This window comes from Sprattus sprattus (genome assembly GCF_963457725.1).
Source record: "Sprattus sprattus genome assembly, chromosome: 7".
In the NCBI taxonomy this organism is placed as follows: Eukaryota; Metazoa; Chordata; class Actinopteri; order Clupeiformes; family Clupeidae; genus Sprattus; species Sprattus sprattus.
In genome coordinates, this window is record NC_137926.1 from 32,167,514 (window position 1) to 32,189,903 (window position 22,390).

Below are 22,390 nucleotides of genomic sequence, written 5' to 3' on the forward strand. Positions count from 1 at the left end.
TTTTTGGAGTCAAGGAGGAAGCCTCGAGTGTCTTCAACTAATGTGTACCGGTCTTCAAATCATTCTATATGATCATCCTAACCGTCTAGGCTAAAGAAGGCACAGTTTTCTAAGTAGGAGTCCAACGCTAAAACCATTGAGGACATGGTAAACTTTTCTGATGCTAAAGTCCGGTAAATAAAGTCAATGAGGGCGTTAAAGGAATCAAGACCAACTTCCAGAAGTAACATAGGAAGCTTCATTTCACTGCAACAAAAGACGTTTTTTTATTGAAATGTGACATCATTTCTGCACGCTGCCTACATGGTGGATATGTTCAACTCTACTCAGCTGAGCCATGCTTCAGTGAGGCAGCATGCATGCTGGGTTCCTGTCTGCAGTGCAAGAATGGGTTCACTAGAAAAGTGAACCTGAAACACTCACTCACTCACTCACTCACTGTCACATACTCACACACTCACACACTCACACACTCACACACACTCACAGACACAGACACACTCACAGCACCACTGCACTAAAGAACCCCAAGAACTCACTATCTCACTGTAAAAACAAAACATAAACATAAACACTATCATTTTTTTTTTTTTTTTTTAACTCAAAATTCTTCTGAATAAAAGGGAGGGTGAGGCCAAGAGTGAGTGAGAAAGGCCTTGTGCTGCAAGGGGGGGGGGGGGAGGCGTTTTGGAGGCTGTAAGGCGGAAGAGCAGGTGCGAAGGCCTCAGTGTTTGGGCTGGCAGGCCGGGCAGCTCTTCGTGGCGGTGCTGGCTAGAAAGCTGGGTGTCAGATGGCGGGTGAGGGGGCGTCGGGGTCAGGCTCATAGTGGTAGCTGGGCGGTGGCAGGTGATTTGGCAGGATATCGAGTTCGTCCACCTGGGGCCCGGGGTGCATGACCACCAGCTGGTCCTGAGGAATGTCAGCCGCAGCTGCCGCTAGATTGGTGGTGGACTTGCTCTTGACGCACTGGAAGTCCACGTGCCGGCTCTTGCCCTCCTCCTTCTCCCAGGACATACGGATGAATGGCCTCTGCACATAGTTGTAGATGACCTCAGGTCGACTTCCAGGCCGCTTCTTCACCTTCTCCTTGTAAGTGGGATAGCCTGCGGGGCAAGGGTTAACAGATTAATTAACAGCAACATCGTTATTGACACATAACTGACTGATCATGTCTTTAAAATGACATGACTTCTCTACCAGAAACCATATCACTTTTCCTATGCACCAACATACTGTATACACTTCTCTTACCTTCAATGCCTAATCGGATTTTCTTCAGTCCTCTCTCCTTTAAAACTGACTTGGCAACCTCTCGATTTTCAATGTATTTGAAAAACCTGTATAGTTTTGTGCTGTATATTACTGTAAACAAAAGGTGAAAAAAACAGGTTACACAAGGACAAAACACATCAGTACGTTTATTTCAACATGAAAGAACCAGATATCTACCACTTGTCGGAGAGCGCAATAAGAATGCAATGGCATTTCTTTCTATCTACACTTCTTCCGGGACGTTCCGGATCAACTATATAGACTTCTAGAGAGCCATTACTAGTCCAGGATACTGACTCTGTGAGTACTCCTCTCCCATCTGCGGCGGGTACTCCTCGTCCCAGTCCACCACGTCGTCGTCGGTCAGCACCACCACGTGGCACTCCCTCTCTCCACTCTGGGCACTGGCCACCATCAGCGGCAGCACCATCTCCTCCAGGTAGAACTCAAACTGACGCCTTGCCCCGTCGTTAGACAGCTCGTGCATCAGGGCACCTGTAACCCACAAAAAGCGAGGGCTTTGTCGATAAGCTTCCATCAAAAGCACACACCAACAACCTCAACCATGTTGTGCTAATAGTCATTCGTTTCACACCATCCAGAAGAGCCAACACCAATCAACATATTCAAGCTCATCAATAAAGCCTCTGACCCATGATGCAAAGCCATGATGCCTACTACTGAAGGCACGAGACACCGCTTTCAGATCAGGTGATGCTCAGGCCTACAGTTCATCCAGGGCTGACCTGAAGAGGGGCATCAAGCAGGCCAAGCACTGCCACAAGCTAAGGATTGAGGAGCACTTCAAGAACAACTCCGACCCCCGACGCATGTGGCAAGGCATCCAGGCCATAACAGACTACAAACCCACCAGCACCACCCGCCATAACAGTGCGGCCTCCTTCCCTGACGAGCTGAACAGCTTTTATGCACGCTTCGACAGGGACAACCAAGAGGCTGCCATCAAGGCTGTGCTCACTTCAGACCACCAACCCCTTACACTCTCCTCCACCGACGTGTGTGCTGCACTGAGCAGGATTAATGCACGCAAGGCCGCTGGCCCTGATGGTATCCCTGGACGGGTGCTCAGGGCCTGTGCTGGGCAGCTAGCTGAGGTCTTGACTGACATATTCAACCTGTCTCTGGCCCAAGCTACTGTCCCCGCGTGCTTTAAAACCACCTCCATCGTACCAGTGCCGAAACACTCCGCTGCAGTGAGCCTTAATGACTTCCGCCCCGTTGCACTCACCCCCACAATCATGAAGTGCTTCGAGAGGATGGTCCTGGCTCACCTCAAAAGCTGCTTACCACCCACACTGGACCCTTTTCAATTCAGAGTACGGAGGATGCCATCTCCACAGCATTACACTCCGCCCTCTCTCACCTGGACAGTAACAACAGCTATGTGAGGATGCTGTTTATTGACTTCAGTTCAGCCTTCAACACTGTCATTCCCTCCAAACTGATCACTAAACTCAATCACCTGGGTATCAACACTTCTCTCTGTAATTGGATACTGGACTTTCTGACCAACAGACCCCAGTCTGTTCGGTTAGAGAACCACACCTCCTCAACCCTCATCCTCAACACAGGCGTGCCACAGGGCTGCGTGCTTAGTCCTCTTCTCTACTCCCTCTTCACCTACGACTGCACTCCTGTACATGGTTCAAACACCATTGTCAAGTTTGCAGACGACACAACGGTGATTGGCCTCATCAGTGACACCGATGAGTCAGCCTACAGAGAAGAGGTCCAGCACCTGGCGGTGTGGTGCGCCGACAACAACTTGGCTCTCAACACCACGAAGACCAAAGAGCTAATTGTGGACTTCAGGAAGGAAGTTGGCACACACACCCCCATCCATATCAATGGGATGGAGGTTGAGCGTGTTGCCAGCTTCAAGTTCCTGGGTGTCCACATCTCCGATGACCTTTCTTGGACCCTAAACACCTCATCCATTGTAAAGAAGGCACACCAGCATCTCTTTTTTCTGAGGAGACTAAAGAAGGTCCACCTGTCTCCTCAGATTCTGGAGAATTTCTACCGCTGTACCATTGAGAGCATTCTCACAAACTGCATCTCAACATGGTACAGCAGCTGCTCTGTTGCCGACCGCAAAAGACTGCAGAGGGTGGTGAAAACTGCCCAACGCATCACCGGTTCCACTCTCCCCACCATTGGGGCTGTCCAGAGCAAGAGATGTCTGCGGAGGGCACGCAACATCATCAAGGACAGCTCACACCCCAGCCACAGACTGTTTGCCCTCCTCCCCTCTGGGAGGCGCTACAGGGTCCTCCGTTCCCGTACCAGCAGGTTCAAGAACAGCTTCATCCCTGCGGCTGTCACCCTGCTGAACTCTGCTCCACGGGGTTAGCCCCCCCACCCCTTCTCTCACCTCCCCCGGTGACTGTTCTCCCCCCCCTCCCTCCAGCAACTGAACTTTTGCACTATACTCACTTCTCCACCCACCCCTACCCTGGGGCTTGACTGCCACTCACCCTCCTCTAGCCATTGAACATTTGCACTATACTTCACTTCACCCCTCCCCCCCTAAACCTGGCTTGACTGCCACACACCTGCACTTTATATACTTATCATACCTCACTCTTACCTCAATTGCTGCTATTTAATTCTGTTTATATTACAATTCTGTGTCATATTCTAACTCTTACTTTACATATCATATTTATTCACTTAGTCCACCCTACATTTGCACATACTCTGCACTTTTATTGCTATTTTGCACTTGCTGGTTAGATGCTAAACTGCATTTCGTTGTCTCAGTACCTGTACTCTGTACAATGACAATAAAGTTGAATCTAATCTAATCTGTTCCAACTGAGGGGCAGCCAGTATACTGAATGCAGAATAGCAGTGTGGCTGACCTACTTTCAGAATAGCCACTCACTGAATGATAAACACCAAATAGAAAAAACTGTCAAAAGACACTCTTGTGCAAAAAGAGGAAATGATAAGATTACAACTACATCTAAAATGAATAACAACAATAACAACAACAACAACAACAATCGAGTGCTATGTCTTCCATTGCATCCTACTACATGCCATGCATATTTGGTGTTTTTCTAACCCTTGGGACGGAGCCTAGAAACATGTACTCACTGAGATCTCTGCACTTGATGGTGCTGCAGTCGAAGGCGATGCAGAGGTAATCACATGCTTCCCTCAGCTCCGGAATGGAAATCCCATCAGGGCAGCGGATTATCCCCGATTTGTAGTAATCCTGCAGAGGAGAGAGTGTGTGAGAAATGCAAACAGGCAGCCATTACTCCCCCAGTGCTGGTCCTAGCATCGCGTCACAAAAGCAGGCATGGAGCGAGCCCGTTGCACCCCTCCCACTCTTCTCCCCAGCATGGCAGATCCATTTGCAGTCAGTGAGGCAGTCCGACTCGCTCGAGCGGAAGAAACAACAGTAATCACACAGAGGCACGACTGCCATCTCATTTAAAATGCCGGATGTCTCCAGCAGAGCTCGTTATCCTTGCTGCCCTGATTCTGCCATCGCCATGGAACACAAGCTCCTGCTGCTCCGAAGAGTTTACAGTTTGATCGCAAAACGATGGAGGAGATTATAGAATTCAAACACACAAATATATCAGTTTATGTTCCCTTTGAACAAGATAAAAGGCAGATCAATCATATACAAGGCAGTGTCCAGTATCCCAGGCAACGCAGCACACAAAGATAGCAACACCCAGGCTAACAGCACCGATGGAGAAGCAGAGTCAACAGGAAGAAGAAAAGAAAACATATGGCAAATTCAAGCGGGAGAGAGAAACATCTTGCCATTACCTCGCACTCCTGTTCTACATCCCCTTGGACATGGAGAGAGTGTCTAACGGCACAAATGAAAGCTCTGGCATGTTGCTCAGCATTAATAGTTGATCCTTCAAAATCTGTGTTATATAACACACCACGCATCATCTGCCTCCTCGCTGGAGTGGAGCCGGTAGTATCAAATGCAAACACATATCCAGTGTTTCATGAAGTAAAAGCAAACCAAAACACATAGGCTACACACACCGTTAGAAAAACACACAGGGTTATTAAGGGTCATTCTGAAACAGTTTCTGGAGCAGTACCAATAATAAACCAAAACAACCACTGGATACCAAATACTGCTGAGAGAAATACATTATGATTCGCATTCACCATAGAAGGAGATTATAAAGGCTTACAGAGACTAATGTGGTTAAAAGCTTTTTTTGCAATTTTTAGACACCCTCAATTTCATTAATATCATCTTCCTTCGTGCACAATCATCACACAGAGGTGATAGACAGATCATTTTGTTCATTACAGCAACCTGAAACATCAAATTCCTTTTGTCTTGATCATAACATTATCATTAACACTGTTGGTTCCCAAAATCATAATCTGGTCTCATGCTTTAAACACAAAGGTTTATTTTTACAATAGAAACCCATTATAATGATACACATTATATACCTAAAGTTCCTCTCCTGACATTGACTAAACCCCTAGAAAATCAATGTTCTTCAAAATGACATATCTGGTTTAAATGAGTTAAAGAGCAATACGGGAATACCATATTTGTGTCTGAATGTAGAGATCAAACCACTGCGTATAAGTAGAGTGTTGACTCCATAGTCTAACAATAAAATAACAATAACAATGGTTATACTTGTAGAAACCATTAATGAGGAAGTACCTCAATAAGACCCGGCGTGTTAAGAAGGCAAACCAAGAGCAGATCTAGCTTCTTTCCCATATCTGTCAGCCAGACAGGACTCAGTTCAGTAAGGGGAGAGGGAAATGGGGTGTATCTGGGTCTTAATTTCAATACATTGAAGCTCAATCAATCAAGAAGGGTTTCAATCAGAAAAAGCATAACTCTAACTGTGATAAATCATTATTCACATTAGACCTAAGCAATCATGTCAGCATGAAATACTCAATGTTCCCATCCTGCTTTTTTCCTACACTAGTACACATTAAACTGCTTGCCAACTTTATGTATCCTTGACATTTGTTTTGTTTTTCTGGCATTTCATGCGAACATAATTTGGTGTTTCAAATCCCTAAAGTATTTGAACAGTAAACGATAACATAAACTACTACTATGTAGCAATGACTTTTGATCATCTTCTAAACTATGCTTGAGCTCAGACGGTCGGTACACCAGTGAAGGCTGCTCTGCAGCAGTCATATAGGAGGGGTTTGAACTGTGAAACTGGCGTCAGTGTTTTTGGGCTGTATTGGTCGATGGATGTTAGGGCTACAGCTTCATCTTCAAATCATTTGTATCACCTCAGTTTTTAGTTTAAGACAGATATAGAACTTTACACAGTTTTTTTTTTTTAAATATCCCTAACCATAACTTTAAGAACACGGTGTTATTTCACTATAATATTCCCAAAAAACAGAACATTTGACTGAGGGGAAACCACAGGTGAAGGCGGGCTTTTTTTACATACTGTTAACTTGGTAAGCTTATCTACGGTAGTTAAAAAGCCCCAAAAACGTGTAAAATTCCCATCGTCATCATCATAAAAGAGGCATGCTGATGGTGATAGTTAATTAGCTGTAGTTTCTTTTAACCAAAGGGCTTAGTGGGCTAATTTTATTATTTGGTATTTGCACCGCCATACCTACTCTATGAACTGCACAGCAGAGCAATCTCCTGTACATTGCGATCAGCCCAAACATAATTACTAAACAAGGTCAGACATCTGCAAACACAGTGAAAACTCAGCGGTTTCTCCTTCAATCTCAACTTGTGTCACCGCGGAGTAATTCTACTCAAAAGCAACCAGGAACTCCTGTGAAACTGTGAGGGGGAAAGTGAGCAGTAATCTGAGAGCCCTCAGAAACCTCCTTACCAGAATGGCTCTGAACACGGTGGAGCTGATTCCCTCTGCAACCTCATACTCTCCTTTCTCATTGGGTCTGGTGAAATTGTACTCCCTTCCAGATCCAAACATTCTACAAAAGAGCAAGACAGACTCTTTAAGTGTGTCAAAAAGGTCAAAGAGTACAGTCAAAAATGAATGGATGTGTTCAGATGACCGGCCGCACCTTCCCAGCATGGTATTGGGTTGGGCCGTGAAGACGGAGGGGTCCACCACGAAGCGGGTGTTGTCTACGATCAGTGTGACGCGCTCACAGGTCCGGATGCTGCGCAGGCCCTCCTTGGCGCCGTCGTAGACGTAGGTCAGGTCGGTGGGGCTGTGACCCCTAAAAGGAGCGTCGGCACTCAGCTGGCTGCTGGTGGCTGCCCTCATGGGTCTGGGGCTGGTGGAGAAGGAGGGAGGACCAGACTCACGGTCTGTGGGGATTAAAGGATGGCATACTTTAATGAGACGAGGACTTTTCAGGCTATATGTTAAGTGAACTGCCATATTCAACTATATAATGGTTAAAGCAACAGTATGCAGCAATTTGACACTTTAAAAAAAATATAGTTTTACAAGCAGCTACTTTTGGTATCATCTTCAAATTCCTTTTGATGGTATACAGTCATGTGATGAGAAGAGAGCCACACTCATGGTTCACACTAGCCCCCCAGACTTTGCACATCTTGGACCAGAGACCGCCATTGGACATCCCCCAGAAAATGTAAGAAAAGTTTTCACAATACATTACCAAAGACATTAGTTGGCATGTTAGCAAGCTTTTTTCAGTGTTGACTGTGCTGTTTTTGGTGTTCGCATGCCTTTCAGGTAGTTAACTCACTAGTTTGAGACCAAAACTCCTTACTGTTGCTTTAAATAATTCACTTTGTGGAGAGCCATCCAAATATCCTTTATATATCCAAAATATAACATTTCAGCACTGAGGCGGGATCATACCCTCGGGTCCCACCCGGCTGGCATGGGGTAGGAACTCACCACTGTGCAGCAGGCGAGTGGGGTAGGAACTCACCACTGTGCAGCAGGCGAGTGGGGTAGGAACTCACCACTGTGCAGCAGGCGAGTGGGTGAGGCCACATTCCGGATGCAGGGCGTGAGCTGGCCTTCGCCACGCTCATGGGAGGGATCTCGGGAGCGGTCGCTTGACCGACGGCGCTCTCTTGAATGCTCCGGGCCACTGCTGGCTCCCTGCAGGCTCATGCTGGCCAGCTCTGAATCCAGTGGAGAGCCACGCGACTGGGCACTGAGCACATAAGAGAGTCACAAGGTTCACATAAGAGAGTAACAAGGTTCACATAAGAGAGTAACAAGGTTCAGATAAGAGAGTAACAAGGTTCAGATAAAAGAGTAACAAGGTTCAGATAAGAGCGTAACAAGGTTCACATAAGAGAGTATCAAGGTTCAGATAAGAGCGTAACAAGGTTCACATAAGGTCAGGGGTCTCTCTGCAGCATGCAGTCCTTTCATTTATGTATGATGGGGAGAGAGAGAGAGAGAGAGAGAGAGAGAGAGAGAGAGAGAGAGAGAGAGACACATCATATGGTGTTTATAAGGTCATTTTTTTAGTAAACAGGCAAACATTACATAGTTACTGTTACCATGTGATTACCACTGAATGACTAACACATCTGCCTGGACAAAGGTAGGAACATAATGAACACATCTGCTCATTGTCAAGAACTAGGTAGCAACATCAGCACCTCTGTTTGTGCAGAGTGCACAAATTGAAGAATGAAATGTCCTCCTCCTCTTTAAACATGGGCAATGACACGCTCATAGGAAGGGGTGGCTATACAAGGGCACAGGACAAAGAAGCTAAATCAACTATCTCTATAAAAAGTATCCAAATGGATTTACAAAAGTATTACAAATAGTAATACAAAAAAGGTTGTAATTTAAAGTTGTTACCTTTATTTTTTCCCCCAAAAGGTTTAGTCCTTATGATGATGAAAGAGAGGGGATAGGGGTCAACTAGAATGCCCTTATGTGGCCCTATTCGACAGATTATTTAGGTAGAACAAACTTTATATCTTAATACTTTGATCTTGCTTAGCCTGTATGTCAATTTTTTTAATAACAATAGAGGAAATATTATGCTACAGCTTAATTCATTCACGGCTCAATACACACAGAAATTGCAGGGCCACTGCTTATCGTGCTCTTGGACTAAATCACTATATCATGAAGACTATTCAGCCATAAAAATCCTCTTTACTGCTGTGTACACTCATCCCGACTACATTAAAGATGATGCTGACACCAGAAAATTAGGTCAACAGCTAGATAACTGTCAACTGGATGTGCACAGATATGTGGTGGAGCCTCAGGGAAGACACACAATGGAAAAGCATTGCGAGACTGAACATCACGTTTGTTTGACAATGTGGGGCACTAGTGAAGCGTTTCAGTTAGTGTTATAATTATTTTCCATTTTTATCTATAGAGCAGATGCCCTTTACTTAAAAGAAAGGTTCTAATCAATAATGCAACGCGCTGCTGACACAGGCGGGCTAATGTTACACTGGAATGCGCCTAAAGACTAAAGACTTCAAGGGCAGAAAAATAAGTATGTTTTGACTTGACTGCATCCGGATATAACTTCATTGCAGTATTATCTTAGTTTGAAACTTAAATTGTTGAATTGTTGTTTAAATGATTGAAAGTGTTAAGTGATTCTAATGATTAAACTATGAGTAGATTATACAAGTCCAAAGCATCAATGCATCGCCAAAACACACCCAAAATAAAAAACGATCACCTACCCGTCTTTATCACAAGGCGCTTTAAAGACAAGGCAGCACCACGGAAAGAGCTGGTTGAAAAGAGCACAAAAGACTTGCGGTCCTCCAAACAATGCGGGCTTTCCAACTGGTTTAGCATCCTTGGGCATTACTTTCCAACTCCAGCATATTACGCATAGTCCCTGACAACATGCATGGTGTGCAGATAGCTGAACACGATGTGTTTGACAGTCTGACGATCACAAAGGGAGGACACGGGGGCAGTCATTAAGCACCGTAACGGGAGTGCCGTAAGAAATGAATGGCCGTTTGCTTTATCCAAGAATATGCCATATACGGCAGCCTTGCTGACGTAGACCGACCTTTCCATATCTTGATGTATTGTAGCTATTCTGCGACCACACAGGATCCTCCCCCCATTAGAGAAGACAGTCCCATTCAATGGTGAGCTGGAGGTGATGGAAGACTATCCAACACGACATTAAGCACAAGAATTCTTACAATACAAGATTACTTACAATCGTATATTATCAAGGGGCGTGTCGTTCAAGATGTTACCAATATGACACAGTGGATTGTCAGTGCCCTTTAATATTAGCCTACTGATCTGTCGAAGTGCGTGCTTTTCACCGGGGATGGACACATCGTTTAAAACATAAAGGTGAAAGATTTTGCCGAATTAGCCTACAGGGAAAAATGCATGACCTACTGGGCGATTTGAAGTAGTCTTCAGATCTATTATACTGATTGGCTACATCATTCAGTGTCTTTTTTCTTGGTGGTTAAGGGAATGTTCATATTTTTAATTCTCTCCGATTCAGTAAAGCAGACGAGAGTTTTAACAGTTTCTGAGTCGGGCACGACTAATTCAATTCACCAATTGAAGTATCCATACGGGTAAGACTTTTGATTCCAATATACACTAATAATGAATGACTACTTGCCACATTAACCCTTGAACACTGCAGGAATCAGAACAGAAGACAACCCACAAACGTTCTTGGACACTCAATACATTTTTTGGGACATTTTCAAGTGTTCCGAGATATAGAAATGGGAGAGTATCAGGTTGGTTAACACAACTAACTCTTACAACAAGATTTACTAATAATAATATAAAATTAAATAACTAAATATTATAAATAAATAAATAATATAAAAAGGGTACCGTTACAAGATTCCCATTTATGGTAAACCTTTTGAATAGTGTTATGTACCAAGCTATTCTCCAAGCTTGTTACATACAAGATTACAGAAAGTAGGGCAATAGCTAAGGTGTATGTGTTACAAAACAAACCCAACTAAAATGTCCTGGCACCTGACAAATCTCAGAGAGATGAGGCTTATCTTTTCCCACACCTGGCCTTCTCCAGCGTCCCCGTATGTCTTGCCCCACAACGAAAGCCCATGTGGGCATGGAGCCACGCTAAGTCACGTCCCCTAGGCTGATCAGGACTGAGGATACCTTCTTTCTGGAGAAGCCCAAAATGGTACACTTATCCGTCAATACCAAGGAACAACGTCTGATATTTCAACAGCATAAAAAAATCCTAATTTCCCCATTTTCAGTATGATGGAGAAGGTGGCATATTTACATCGTAAATTCAGTTGTGTGTTCAGTTGAAAGGCTTAAAAATCCCCATGTATATGTGGCAACATTCCCAATAATGCTAGAGTCCACAATTGTATATTATATCCCATGTATATTAACGGATGTCCAGGTATTTATATTTTCATTTTTTCGGCCGTCCAAGAGAACGCCATCTCCAATCGGTTAACTACTGGACAATCTCCCTTCGCCCTACCCCTCCCGTACCTGTTCTTCCTGCTTTTACAAGAAGGGTCTACTGACAGTTGCACATGTTCTGAACCAAGAGAGGTGTCCTTTGGTATTACATTAGAAGACACGGAGGATATTTTACAAGCACGGACAAGATAAACCAGCTAATTTTCTCCCCTATTGTGTAAACTGTTCTCTGACTTTGAGTAGTAACTTTATATTCTATGAAAGAAAGCAGCAACCAGGGTGGGAAATTTACATATTTTTTAGGGGGCAATTTCTGCCCCGACTTACTAAAATCCAGGGGCATTTCACAAAAAATTGGGGGCACTTTAAGAAACTTGTGAAAAACATTTAACCTTATTTAGGCTTAAAGCAGCAATACGGAATTCTGTTCCAAAACTAGTACGCTAACTACCTAAAAGGCATTCAAAAACCTTGTAACCACCACCAACAGCCCAGCTGACACTGATAGAAGCTTGCCAACACACTAACTGGCGTTTTTTTGCAGTACCTGGCATGTAATGCATGTGAAAGCTTTTCTTCCATTTTTGCAGGGTGTTCCAGCCCGTTACACAGAACTACATAGGGCATATCTTGGATGGCTAGTGGGAAAGACACAGGTCTTGATCTGTCCTTCACATGACCATATGCGATCAAAATGAATTAGAGGATGGTACCAAAACTAGTTGCCTATAAAACCATACCTCAAAAAGTGTTAAATTGTTGCATATTGTTTCCTTAAAGTATATGAACAATTGACATCAAAAGGCAATAATAAGACTATTAGGCATTACTCTACAAATTCAAAGTGTTTTCTTAGATTTTTTGAACAAAAACCAAACAGACAACGTAAATTAGACTCATTAGTAAATTAAATCATATTCACGTTTATTCTTATTTCTTTGTGATTATAAGTTGTTATTACTACATTTTATTATTCAACTATTAACAATCGTTTTTTTCTTTCTTTTTTTATAACAATAACACATTATTTTTATGGATTTTTGTGTTACCTTTAATCATGTTGTACCTACCATAGTAGGCCTACAGGAAATACAGATAAGACTAGTAAGCTAGCTTGCAAGCAAGCCTTTGTAGCTAACGCACTAACAGAGGTCGTTTACATGGACCCTTGTTTGTCAATCTGATACAGATAGCTAATACAGATAGCCCTATCATTTAGACGAGCACCCTCTATCCGCAGTCTCTATCCCCAACAATCGAAGTCTGGGGTAGAAAGTGAGTAGATTTGAATTGATACGGGGGCTGGTGTTTGTCTGCACGGATTCAAGCGCCCTGAAGACGTCTTTGCTCCAACCAATATATATATATCACTTGTTCTCCTTCTAATTCGCTCTCATGAATCCAGCATACTGATTTTTGTTTAGCCTCCTATCTTGATCTAATTCTTTTTATTCAGACGTTACATAACTCTCATGACCACAAATATAAATTGGCCAGCGATTTAATTAGCTTTTTTCTTCATATATTAATGTAGAATGGTCGGAGCAAAGCCTCATGGGAAATGCGCAAGCTCAGCCTCTCAATAAAGCAAAGGCATTTAAACAACTCACATACATATGTTGCACTGTTCCAAACTCTTTATTATCAATAGAAAATCAAATTCATTTTCGCATAACCTATAGTCTGCTCTGACCACCGATTGTATTAACCACCATAATGTATTACTGTGCAGATTAAATGTAGGCTATGTGGTTAGGCTAAACGTTGCTAGGGGGCTAGGCTACTGGCTGCTTACCCATGTCCTCTTGTCTTCTTCCACGTTTTTTCACGTATCAGCGCTAAAGCGCCACCAACAGGCGTGGGGTATGTACTACAGTCAGTTCATCCCAAACTGGTGTGTTAGTCTTTACGAAAATCTCTCGTTACCAGGCTCCATCCTTACGCAATTAAAAGATTCGATAGGTGTGAAAAATTAACCAGATTCAGTGAAGCTAGGCTTCATGTAAAGGGCCTCTCAGAGATAGCTAACGTTAGCTAACTAACATTAAACTAGCTTAACCGAACTAAATCATTTCTAAAAGTATTATTACTAGTTATCATTCACCGTAGGCGATGGCGTGTTGCTTGGCGCCTGGTGACGAAAGGCCATGTATATCTGTATGTTTTCGCTCCCCTTGATGAAGTCAGCAGAAGAATTTGCCTGTGCTGGATTGACAACGACTTGGGCAACAATGAGTCAAGGCGAAAATCAAAACATTTAATGGCAACTGACCGGGTCATATAGGCTACGATGTTTTTGACACGATCATTCAATTATTATTACACAAAATTATGGGGGCATTTTTTTTGTAATTTTAGGGGCAAAACTATATTTCTTAGGGGCAGTTTTGCCCTTTGCCCTCGTGTATTTCCGACGCTGGCAGCAACTATGCTACCTTGGTAGCTACAAGACTCAAAAGTGTATTCAGCACACGTAACTTGACCATTGCCCAACATGCAGCAAAGTTGTCCTGACTATTGTTGTTTTGTCCTTAGGCTACAGCAGAAAGACAGAGACTAACTCAAAAGTCCTAGTGTGGAAGAAACAGCTCTCATTCATCGCCCCCTCCACATGCAGCTGGGACCAGGCTCACAGACTCCATGTAGACTGCATCCTGGAGGGTGTTCCATGTCGAGCCTTGCTCCATACTGGGTCCAACATTTCCCTCGTCCAGCCCAGCACACTACCTGGCACATAGAAGTCAAGACCACCAGGAAGATGTGTATCGTCACAGTGACATGGAGAATTCAGATGAGAGGGAGTAAATCCTACGAGGGCTCATTGGAGGCCCAGTGGTCCAACACCCATTCTCACTGGCAAGCATCCAGATTGGACTGGACCTGCTGGCCAGGTGGGGGGCTGTGGTGGATGTTTGTTGGGCGCAGCGCCGCCTGGGTGCTGAAACAGTGGCCCTTCACACCACTGGGGAGAAAGAGCCATCAACCAGAGGGACTACCCTTACCTCCACGCCAGACCATAAAGCGTTTAAGCTGCCCATTGACGAGAAGCCGCCTATAACCCTACGAATTCCTGCACTGCTATCCTTGACAGAGACCACGCCAACAAGGGAACAGACTGAGCACCAAAATCTTCCACAAGGTCATCGTGCCAATTCCATGCCAACCCTTGAGGAGCTGCCCACTACCGTCATCAACCAGGTCATTGTCAGCAGAGGACGCCCCCTGACAGTGCACTATCAGAGGAGCAAAGAACCACTGCGTCAACATCGACCACTTTGTAGAAGCCAGCACAGCTTCGCTGATGACGAGTGCCCCGTCAGCAGAGGGCTGCCCAGGGCCCACTGTCGGTCCAGAGATCCTTCACATCACCACACCGAATCCAAGGAAAGAATCTTTGCAAGCGAGCAGCCACTTCAACAGCCAGCAACAGCAGCACTGAAGAGCCACGCAATTCAATTTGATCTATATAGCGTCAAAATGATACAATTGTCTCAGGGGACTTTAAAGAGCCCAGGTCCTGAACCATGCCGCTTCCGGAGAGCATCACACCGAGACCACCATCGACAGCCGGCAGGTCATTGAGGAGCTGTACCAGCAGGGGGGCCACAAGGGACTAGAAAAGAGCCAGCTATGAGAGCGTTCACAGACGTCTTCGTTGCCAGAGACCAAGACTGCATATGCACCAGCCTAGTCCAGCAAGAAGTCAACACTATAGGTTCTACCCCATCTGTCCACACTGCCTGTTGCTAGACAAGCTGTATCAGTGTCTGAATGCTTGTGCTCTGTGTTACTTAACATCAAGAATGCCCAAGACGGCGGACTCTGTGAGATAACTACAATATATTATGTGAAATTAAAAGAACTATTCAATACATCAAAATATTCTGTTAATAATTACAGGGAAACAGTGTGCAAGTTGAACTGAGTTGACATGTGAGCTGACAAACATTACTGTAGTGGACAGCATAGCACATTCTAAAATTCTTTGGGCTTAAACCAATCTCTCTTTGGTACAGGGGTGCATGCATCACATAAATGTGCATTCACTGTCTCCAAAACAATCTGTTGGTGTATTCTTGTATATTCTGTTAAACAAAAGATGTGTGTATTTCTAGTTTGAAGACAGATGGGTGATGAACGCAGTATTATTACAGGGAAATAATAACTGGGAAAACTGTTAAACAGAGTTGGCAGTGCTACCTTCCTTCTTTCTATTATAGTGTTATTGCAACCCACTTTTTTGCAATAGGATGATGCAAACATCTTAACCATATTATAATCTTTTGCATGCTTTTGAGTTTACAAGGGTCAAGGTGGCTTTTTTCATATCTCTGTCATCCGCAACAATTAACCTAGCCACAGAGAGGATATTCAGTTTGCACTAGGCCTACATACATTTGAAAGAGTGCACTTAAAAGTTTGAAATATTTCATACAACAGATTTTATTGAAGTATTGGTATGTTGGCTCTTGTTATTTTATTATTCCTTCAGCACTTTAGGCCAATTAATTAGGTAAACAAAGTCTGAATTTACAGGCAAGAATTTGTGTTAAGATTTTTAAAATAGCTGACATTGTTTTTCAATACATCACTTCAGTATTCATAATTGAGAACATTCCTAACAAATAAATATAAATATATAATGCATCCAACACTAGGGTTGGGTACCGAGAACCTACCCGGACCGAAATGCAACGCAGATTTCGGTGCTTCCTTTCGGTGCCTGAGCCGATTTTTATTTATTTATTAAAAAATTAATAATTTAACAAAACTAGCGATAGCTAACGAGAAGTAACGTTAGTGGCGTAGATCTTTCTGAGTACGATCTGTATACTTTTTTGGGTTGCTAACAGATTTCGTGGGGCACATGTAAAACTGCCCCATCTCCCAATGTAGACTCTCCCCCTGTGTCGCTATTATTGGTGATAATGTATCATTCCATATGGGACTAGTGGAAACGGGATTTGTGTTGAGGAGTTGCCATGGTAATGTGTTGACTTGTTTGTGGTTTCGGTTTCAAGATAAGTGTGGTTGTTCTAAGCAGAAGTTGGATACGCTTTATTAAACGGAGAGCTACCGTCTCATCCAAAGATATTCCTTCTCAGTGTGTTCTTAAGAGAGCACTAACTCAGACGCTACAATAACATTGCAACAGTCTAATGACAGCGAAGAGCAGGCAGCCTTGCACAGAGCAAGCACAAACAGAGCTAGCCATCAATATAACGGAGAAAATGCCGAAAGGTAAACGATCAAAAGTGTGGCTGTATTTCGCACAAAAAAATTCAAACAACGCGACGTGCAGCATATGCAACAACAAAATTGCGTGTAGGGGGGAGAGAAGGCAAGAGGCAAAGGCAGATCAGAAATCGCAGATTGAAGACTAAACGGAGATGCCAGCAGCCCTAAACCTAAACTCTTAAAGGGGCAGTACACATTCACGAATCCAGTGGGTTTAAATAAATGCAAACAAAATAATATTTTTTTTTACTCTGAAGGCAAATATGCTCATATTTCTGCAAAAGAATTACTGAAGTGTGTACAAAGTGTGTTTTGTATTTATTTATATTTATTTAAGTATACTGTAAACAGTTGTTAAAAGTTGATATATTGTTCATAGTTTGAAGTTAAAAGGTTTGAAGCCAAGTGTTTTGTATTTACTTTTATTTATAGTAGGCCTATACCTTTAACAGTTAATATATTGTTAAGTTTGAAGAAAACTATTTGCCTTGGCAATAAATAAGCCTTTAATGTCTTTAATTAGAAAAAAAAAAAGTATCGGTTCTGGCACCGTTTAGGCACCGGTATCGTTTTAAAAACAACAAAGGCATTTACCTTGAATGTTTACAAAGTTTGCAGTTTGCCTTATGATCCCCGGTTTCGTTATCACTGGAGTTGCTGTCATGTGACAGAGGGCATGAAGCCATTACACTTGCCTATGGGTCAAAAGGCTGGAAACCTCTTCAAAAACAACCATATCCTGCACAAAGAGGAAAAGATTTATCAGCAACAAAACCTATTGTTAACCAGAAGAGTCCACAGCTGGGAGTGCAATTAGTCATGCCCTTGCCTAAATTTAAAAGACTGGAAATATAATCCTAGCTGGAAAACCTATCCTCCTGCAAAATAGCAGTACATAACTAGTGCTTTGTGGCAGCGCAAATTAATTCTTACTGTTTATTGTACAAATCCCATCTTACAAAAAAATATGGCATTTGTGATAACCTACCATGAACAAGGTTTGAAGTATGTTCAGCTGTTAATTGAATATAGGCCACAATAACCTTCAAGAAAGTATCATTCATTCCCACAGCAGTTTTCCTGTCTACTTCGAGCTCAACCTGAAGGAAGGTTTAGTCATCTCACTGGACAGGTTTAGTCATTTCAGACAGCAAACCTTACTCCCACATTTAGGCCAAATCCCCAAAGGTTTGGTACCATACATGCATTGAGATATACAGTACTGTGCAAAAGTTTTAGGCAGGTGTGAAAAAATGCTATGAACTAAGAATGCTTTGAAAAATGTAAACAATAAATGTTTATTTTGTATCCATTTACATGGTAAGACTGAGCACAGCAACAAGACACAACGTAGTTATACTGCATCAGCAGGGTCTCTCCCAGACAATGATTTCAAAGCAGACAGGGGTTTCAAAATGTGCAGTTCAAGCTCTTTTGAAGAAGACGTTGAGGATCGTAGACGCAGTGGTCAGCCAAGGAAACTTAATGCAGCTGATGAAAAACACATTAAGCTTATTTACCTTCGAAATCGGAAGATTTCAAGCAGTGGCATCAGCTCAGAACTGGCAGAAACCAGTGGTACCCAGGTACAGACATTTACTGTCTGGGGAAGTCTGGCCAGAAGTGGTCTTCATGGAAGAGTTGCAACCAAAAAGCTCTACCCCGACAAGGAAACAAGGCCAAGTGACTGAACTAAGCACGAAATCATAGAAACTGGGGTGCAGAAACATGGCAGAAGGTGCTCTGGACTAATGAGTCAAAATTAGAAATATTTGGCTGTAGAAGAAGGCAGTTTGTTCGCCGAAGGGCTGGAGAGAAGTACAATAATGAGAGTCTGCAGGCAACAGTGAAGCATGGTAGAGGTTCCTTTCCAGTTTGGGGCTGCATTTCTGCAAGTGGAGTTGGAGATTTGGTCAGGATGAATGGTGTCCTCAATGCTGAGAAATACAGGCAGATACTAATCCATCATGCAATACCATCAGGGAGGCGTATGATTGGCACCAAATGTATTCTGCAGCAGGAACATAACCCCAAACATACAGCAAATGTCATTAACAACTATCTTCAGCTTAAAGAAGAACAGAAAGTCCTGCAAGTGATGGTATGACCTAGTCTGGAAAGTCCCGCCCCTCTTCTCCGGCCAATTTGATTTTGCCTCTGAAAAGGGTCTGGCAAAGATTGCACAGCCGTTCATTACAGCATTCTCAGGATCTCTGGGACCAATCACAAACTGGCTTTTGGCTACCTGGCGCGCCATTGGCGGATTTAAAATAACCACGTCTAGTATCAAAAGCGAAACCTAAGAGAAAAGCACAGCAAACTATAAACTTCTCTCGCAGCTGTCTTGGATGATTTCAAAGGCAAGTTTTCTTTGAAAATAGAACAGAAACTTGCTCTGAAACAATTCATACAGAAAAAATATGTGTTTGCTTTATTACTGATTGTTGTATTGTTGTATAGTATCGTTGGTCTGATTGGTTAAAGGCGTGTCCAATTACGTGAGTGAAGTGGACCTCCATTTAGTAGTTTGCCAGACTAACTGAGCAAATGAAATGCAGTGAAGGGGCGGGGAATTCCCAGACAAGGTATGACCCCCACAGAGCCCTGATCTCTACATCATTGAGTCTGTCTGGGTTTACATGAAGAGACAGAAGAATTTTAGGAAGCCTACATCCACAGAAGATCTGTGATTAGTTCTCCAAGATGTTTGGAACAATTTACCAGCCGAGTTCCTTCAAAAACTGTGCGCAAGTGTATCTGGAAGAATTGATGCTATTTTTAAGGCAAAGGGTGGTCACACCAATTATTGATTTAATTTAGAATTTTCTTCTGTTCCTTCACTGCATTTTGTTAATTTATGAAGAATTGATGAAAATAAACTGTTAACACTTCCATTTTTGAAAGCATTCTTAGTTTACAGCATTTTTTCACACCTGCCTAAAACTTTTGCACAGTACTGTACATGTATTGCTTCTAATACGTATACACAGGTTAATCTTTTATACACAGTAGTGAAATATTTGTGCGGTGATTCATTCATCAGATAAATCATTAAAATGAATCCTATTTTTGTTAATGATAAAGACTATCGTTAGACCTACCTTAGTTCCTCTTTTACGCAACTTAAAAAAACGAGCTCTGCGGTGAATCCTAAACAATAATGTAGTAATAACCTGGCAATTTGATGAGAAATGTACACCTACTGACGTTCGTGTAACTGTTTTCATCACGACACAAACCTACAAATCTCTACAAGCTTTCCCCGCCAGACGCCACCCGGTGTCGCCAAATCCTCCAAATCTGCAAGCCAGCACTGAAGCGTTTACTTTGCTTTTTCACAAACAAGTTATGCGGTGTTGACATTTGAAAGTCATTAGTTGTGCATAATGAATGCGTTAATTGCATTTTAAGCATTAATCCAACTGTGTTCAACCAAGTTCACATACAGCTTTCTGCTGTGTAGCATAGTTAGCTAGGCACAACTTATTCACTTTTACTGACCTACCCGAGATAGATACTAGATAGTAAATAAACAGACTAACAACTCGACGTTACCATCCTCGGATTTCCATCGTTGACTACGGTACATTAAAGAAGACATCTATCTGTCTGTCTAACTAACTAGCTTAACATAAGCAAAGTTATAACTGTTTGTTGTCAGCTGACGTGGTAAAGGATAGGTTGCTAACTTTACATCATCAAAGCATAAAGGCAAACATTAGTTTTGCTATACCTATAGTTAGATCAGATATGAAACAGCAATGTTTACGTGGCAGATTCTTTCCCATACAGGCTGATCAGGTAGCAAGAATCTAACTTAGGATAGCTGAGTTAACGTATATCACTGAAATATCTTCCAAATAAGGAAACAGCTGGGATCATTACCCCACAGGCAAAGCTAACCAAGCTAGCTAGGAACATTACGACACCTTACGCTAGCATAGCTGGAATGGGGTTTGACAGGCAGCCAACCAAGTGACGTTAAACTAAACAGATAAAAACAAAACCTCGGATGTTCCTTTACCTGTCAGTTTAGAATGAAGATTATTGTAAACTGAAGCATGGTAGATATAGGGGAACAGCGTATATCAGGTAAAGTTACAGTTAACGTCAATGTTAACAGAGAGTCCAAGCAACACACTGCACTAGCTAACTAGCTAGCTATAGTACTTGCACACTTCAAGTCATTCTCGCAGCAGGTCTTGGCTTTAGCTATGGAGACGACAATTACGTAGCCTAGTTCTCGCGAGGGCATGACGCCTTCGCAGAAGATACGCGAGCTATAATTGGAAAACTAATTTGTCAGTACACATGTCAGTAGGGCCTACTTCGGAGCAACTTCCTATCTTCGTCTTTTGAATTGTTTTTGTGTTATTAATAGTTATTTTTATTACTTTTGCGTTTTGAGACTTTATAACCACCGCCACAGCATACTCTTTAGAATAGGCCTGGGTAGCCTATATATTTGTTCAGGGTAATTTGCATAAATAAAATGATGGACCAGCTTCGTTAAACTGATTATTAAGCAACATGGATAGGATAGAAAGTAGATATTATATAGGCTATTAAGTAGACCTACGGCTTTTTTTTTCATCAAATACTTGTTTCAGTGCGCTTCAGGGCACAAAGTTTTTACGTCAGGTTTCGTCTTTCCCATTATCCCATTAAACTCTCAATGCACCGTTATGGTTGGATGCCGTTTTGAGTGTAGATTATGTCAGCTGAGAATCTTCAAGGTCACTGCTATACCATCCAGTTTTTAACTAGTTCTGAGAACATCTCTAGAACATTGCGATGTCCATTGCAATTGCCCAGCATCAGATTGTGGCAAGAACTTCTTGGTGTCAGATGTATTCTCAAACATACACAATGATGCCAACGCAATAGGTTTCACAAAATGAGTACTTTAATAAATAGGATATTAGACCGTCAATGCTGTCATGACATGACAAGGTCACTCATATGCCTAAGTTGAATCAATCAAGCAATGAATATAAAAACGTTATGAATAGTGGACACATCAATAATAGATTTAGGAACAAATACTGTAGCAAATAACAATGAATTAACAATACGCTCTAACATTTGTGAATCGTATGTCAATGTGAACAGTAAAATAGCCTATACTGCAATGTTGCCCCCTGTAGCCTATGCCTATTTGTGAGAAAACAGTTACACATGACTGAACTTGTTATTAACTGAAATTATAGCTTGCTTAGGCCTACAGTATTTGATCTTTTCCCATGTTCTTCATAAAAATACACTGAAGGCTGTAGCCTAGACAAGATATCTCAGTAGATCGCAGTGTGCTGTCGGCTCTTATATCATCACTAGTGGAGTAAAACATGATATGGAAGCCTTAAACAAAACAGCTAGGCTTACATTTCCAAATCAAATAAAACAAGTATAAAAGTTTGGTCCCTCTCATCTGTTCTTGCCGAATGTCTCAATGGGGTTTACAAATTAATTAAAAGTGCACGCTGTAAGCTTTTAGTCGT

At 42.6% G+C, this 22,390-nt stretch overlaps 1 protein-coding gene across 7 annotated transcripts; it reads right to left on the reverse strand.

Annotated features, from left to right (window-relative positions):
* Positions 1-250: 250 nt before the first annotated feature.
* Positions 251-21,094, reverse strand: btbd10a (BTB (POZ) domain containing 10a). 7 transcript variants are annotated; one of them, XM_080841972.1, is made up of 9 exons: positions 20,917-21,094; positions 17,487-17,631; positions 8,213-8,409; positions 7,333-7,582; positions 7,137-7,239; positions 4,396-4,516; positions 1,570-1,767; positions 1,252-1,362; positions 251-1,103 (listed from the first exon to the last, which is right to left on the reverse strand). In XM_080841972.1, the coding sequence occupies exons 2-9, from the start codon at positions 17,576-17,578 to the stop codon at positions 787-789; spliced, it is 1,389 nt and encodes a 462-aa protein (XP_080698098.1). In that variant the 5' UTR covers positions 17,579-17,631; positions 20,917-21,094; the 3' UTR covers positions 251-786. The 7 variants fall into 7 exon arrangements, with proteins under 7 accessions (XP_080698098.1, XP_080698100.1, XP_080698099.1 ...); XM_080841974.1 differs by lacking the exon at positions 20,917-21,094 and adding an exon at positions 20,626-20,645; XM_080841973.1 differs by lacking the exon at positions 20,917-21,094 and adding an exon at positions 17,881-17,897.
* Between the last annotated feature and the right edge of the window lie 1,296 nt (positions 21,095-22,390).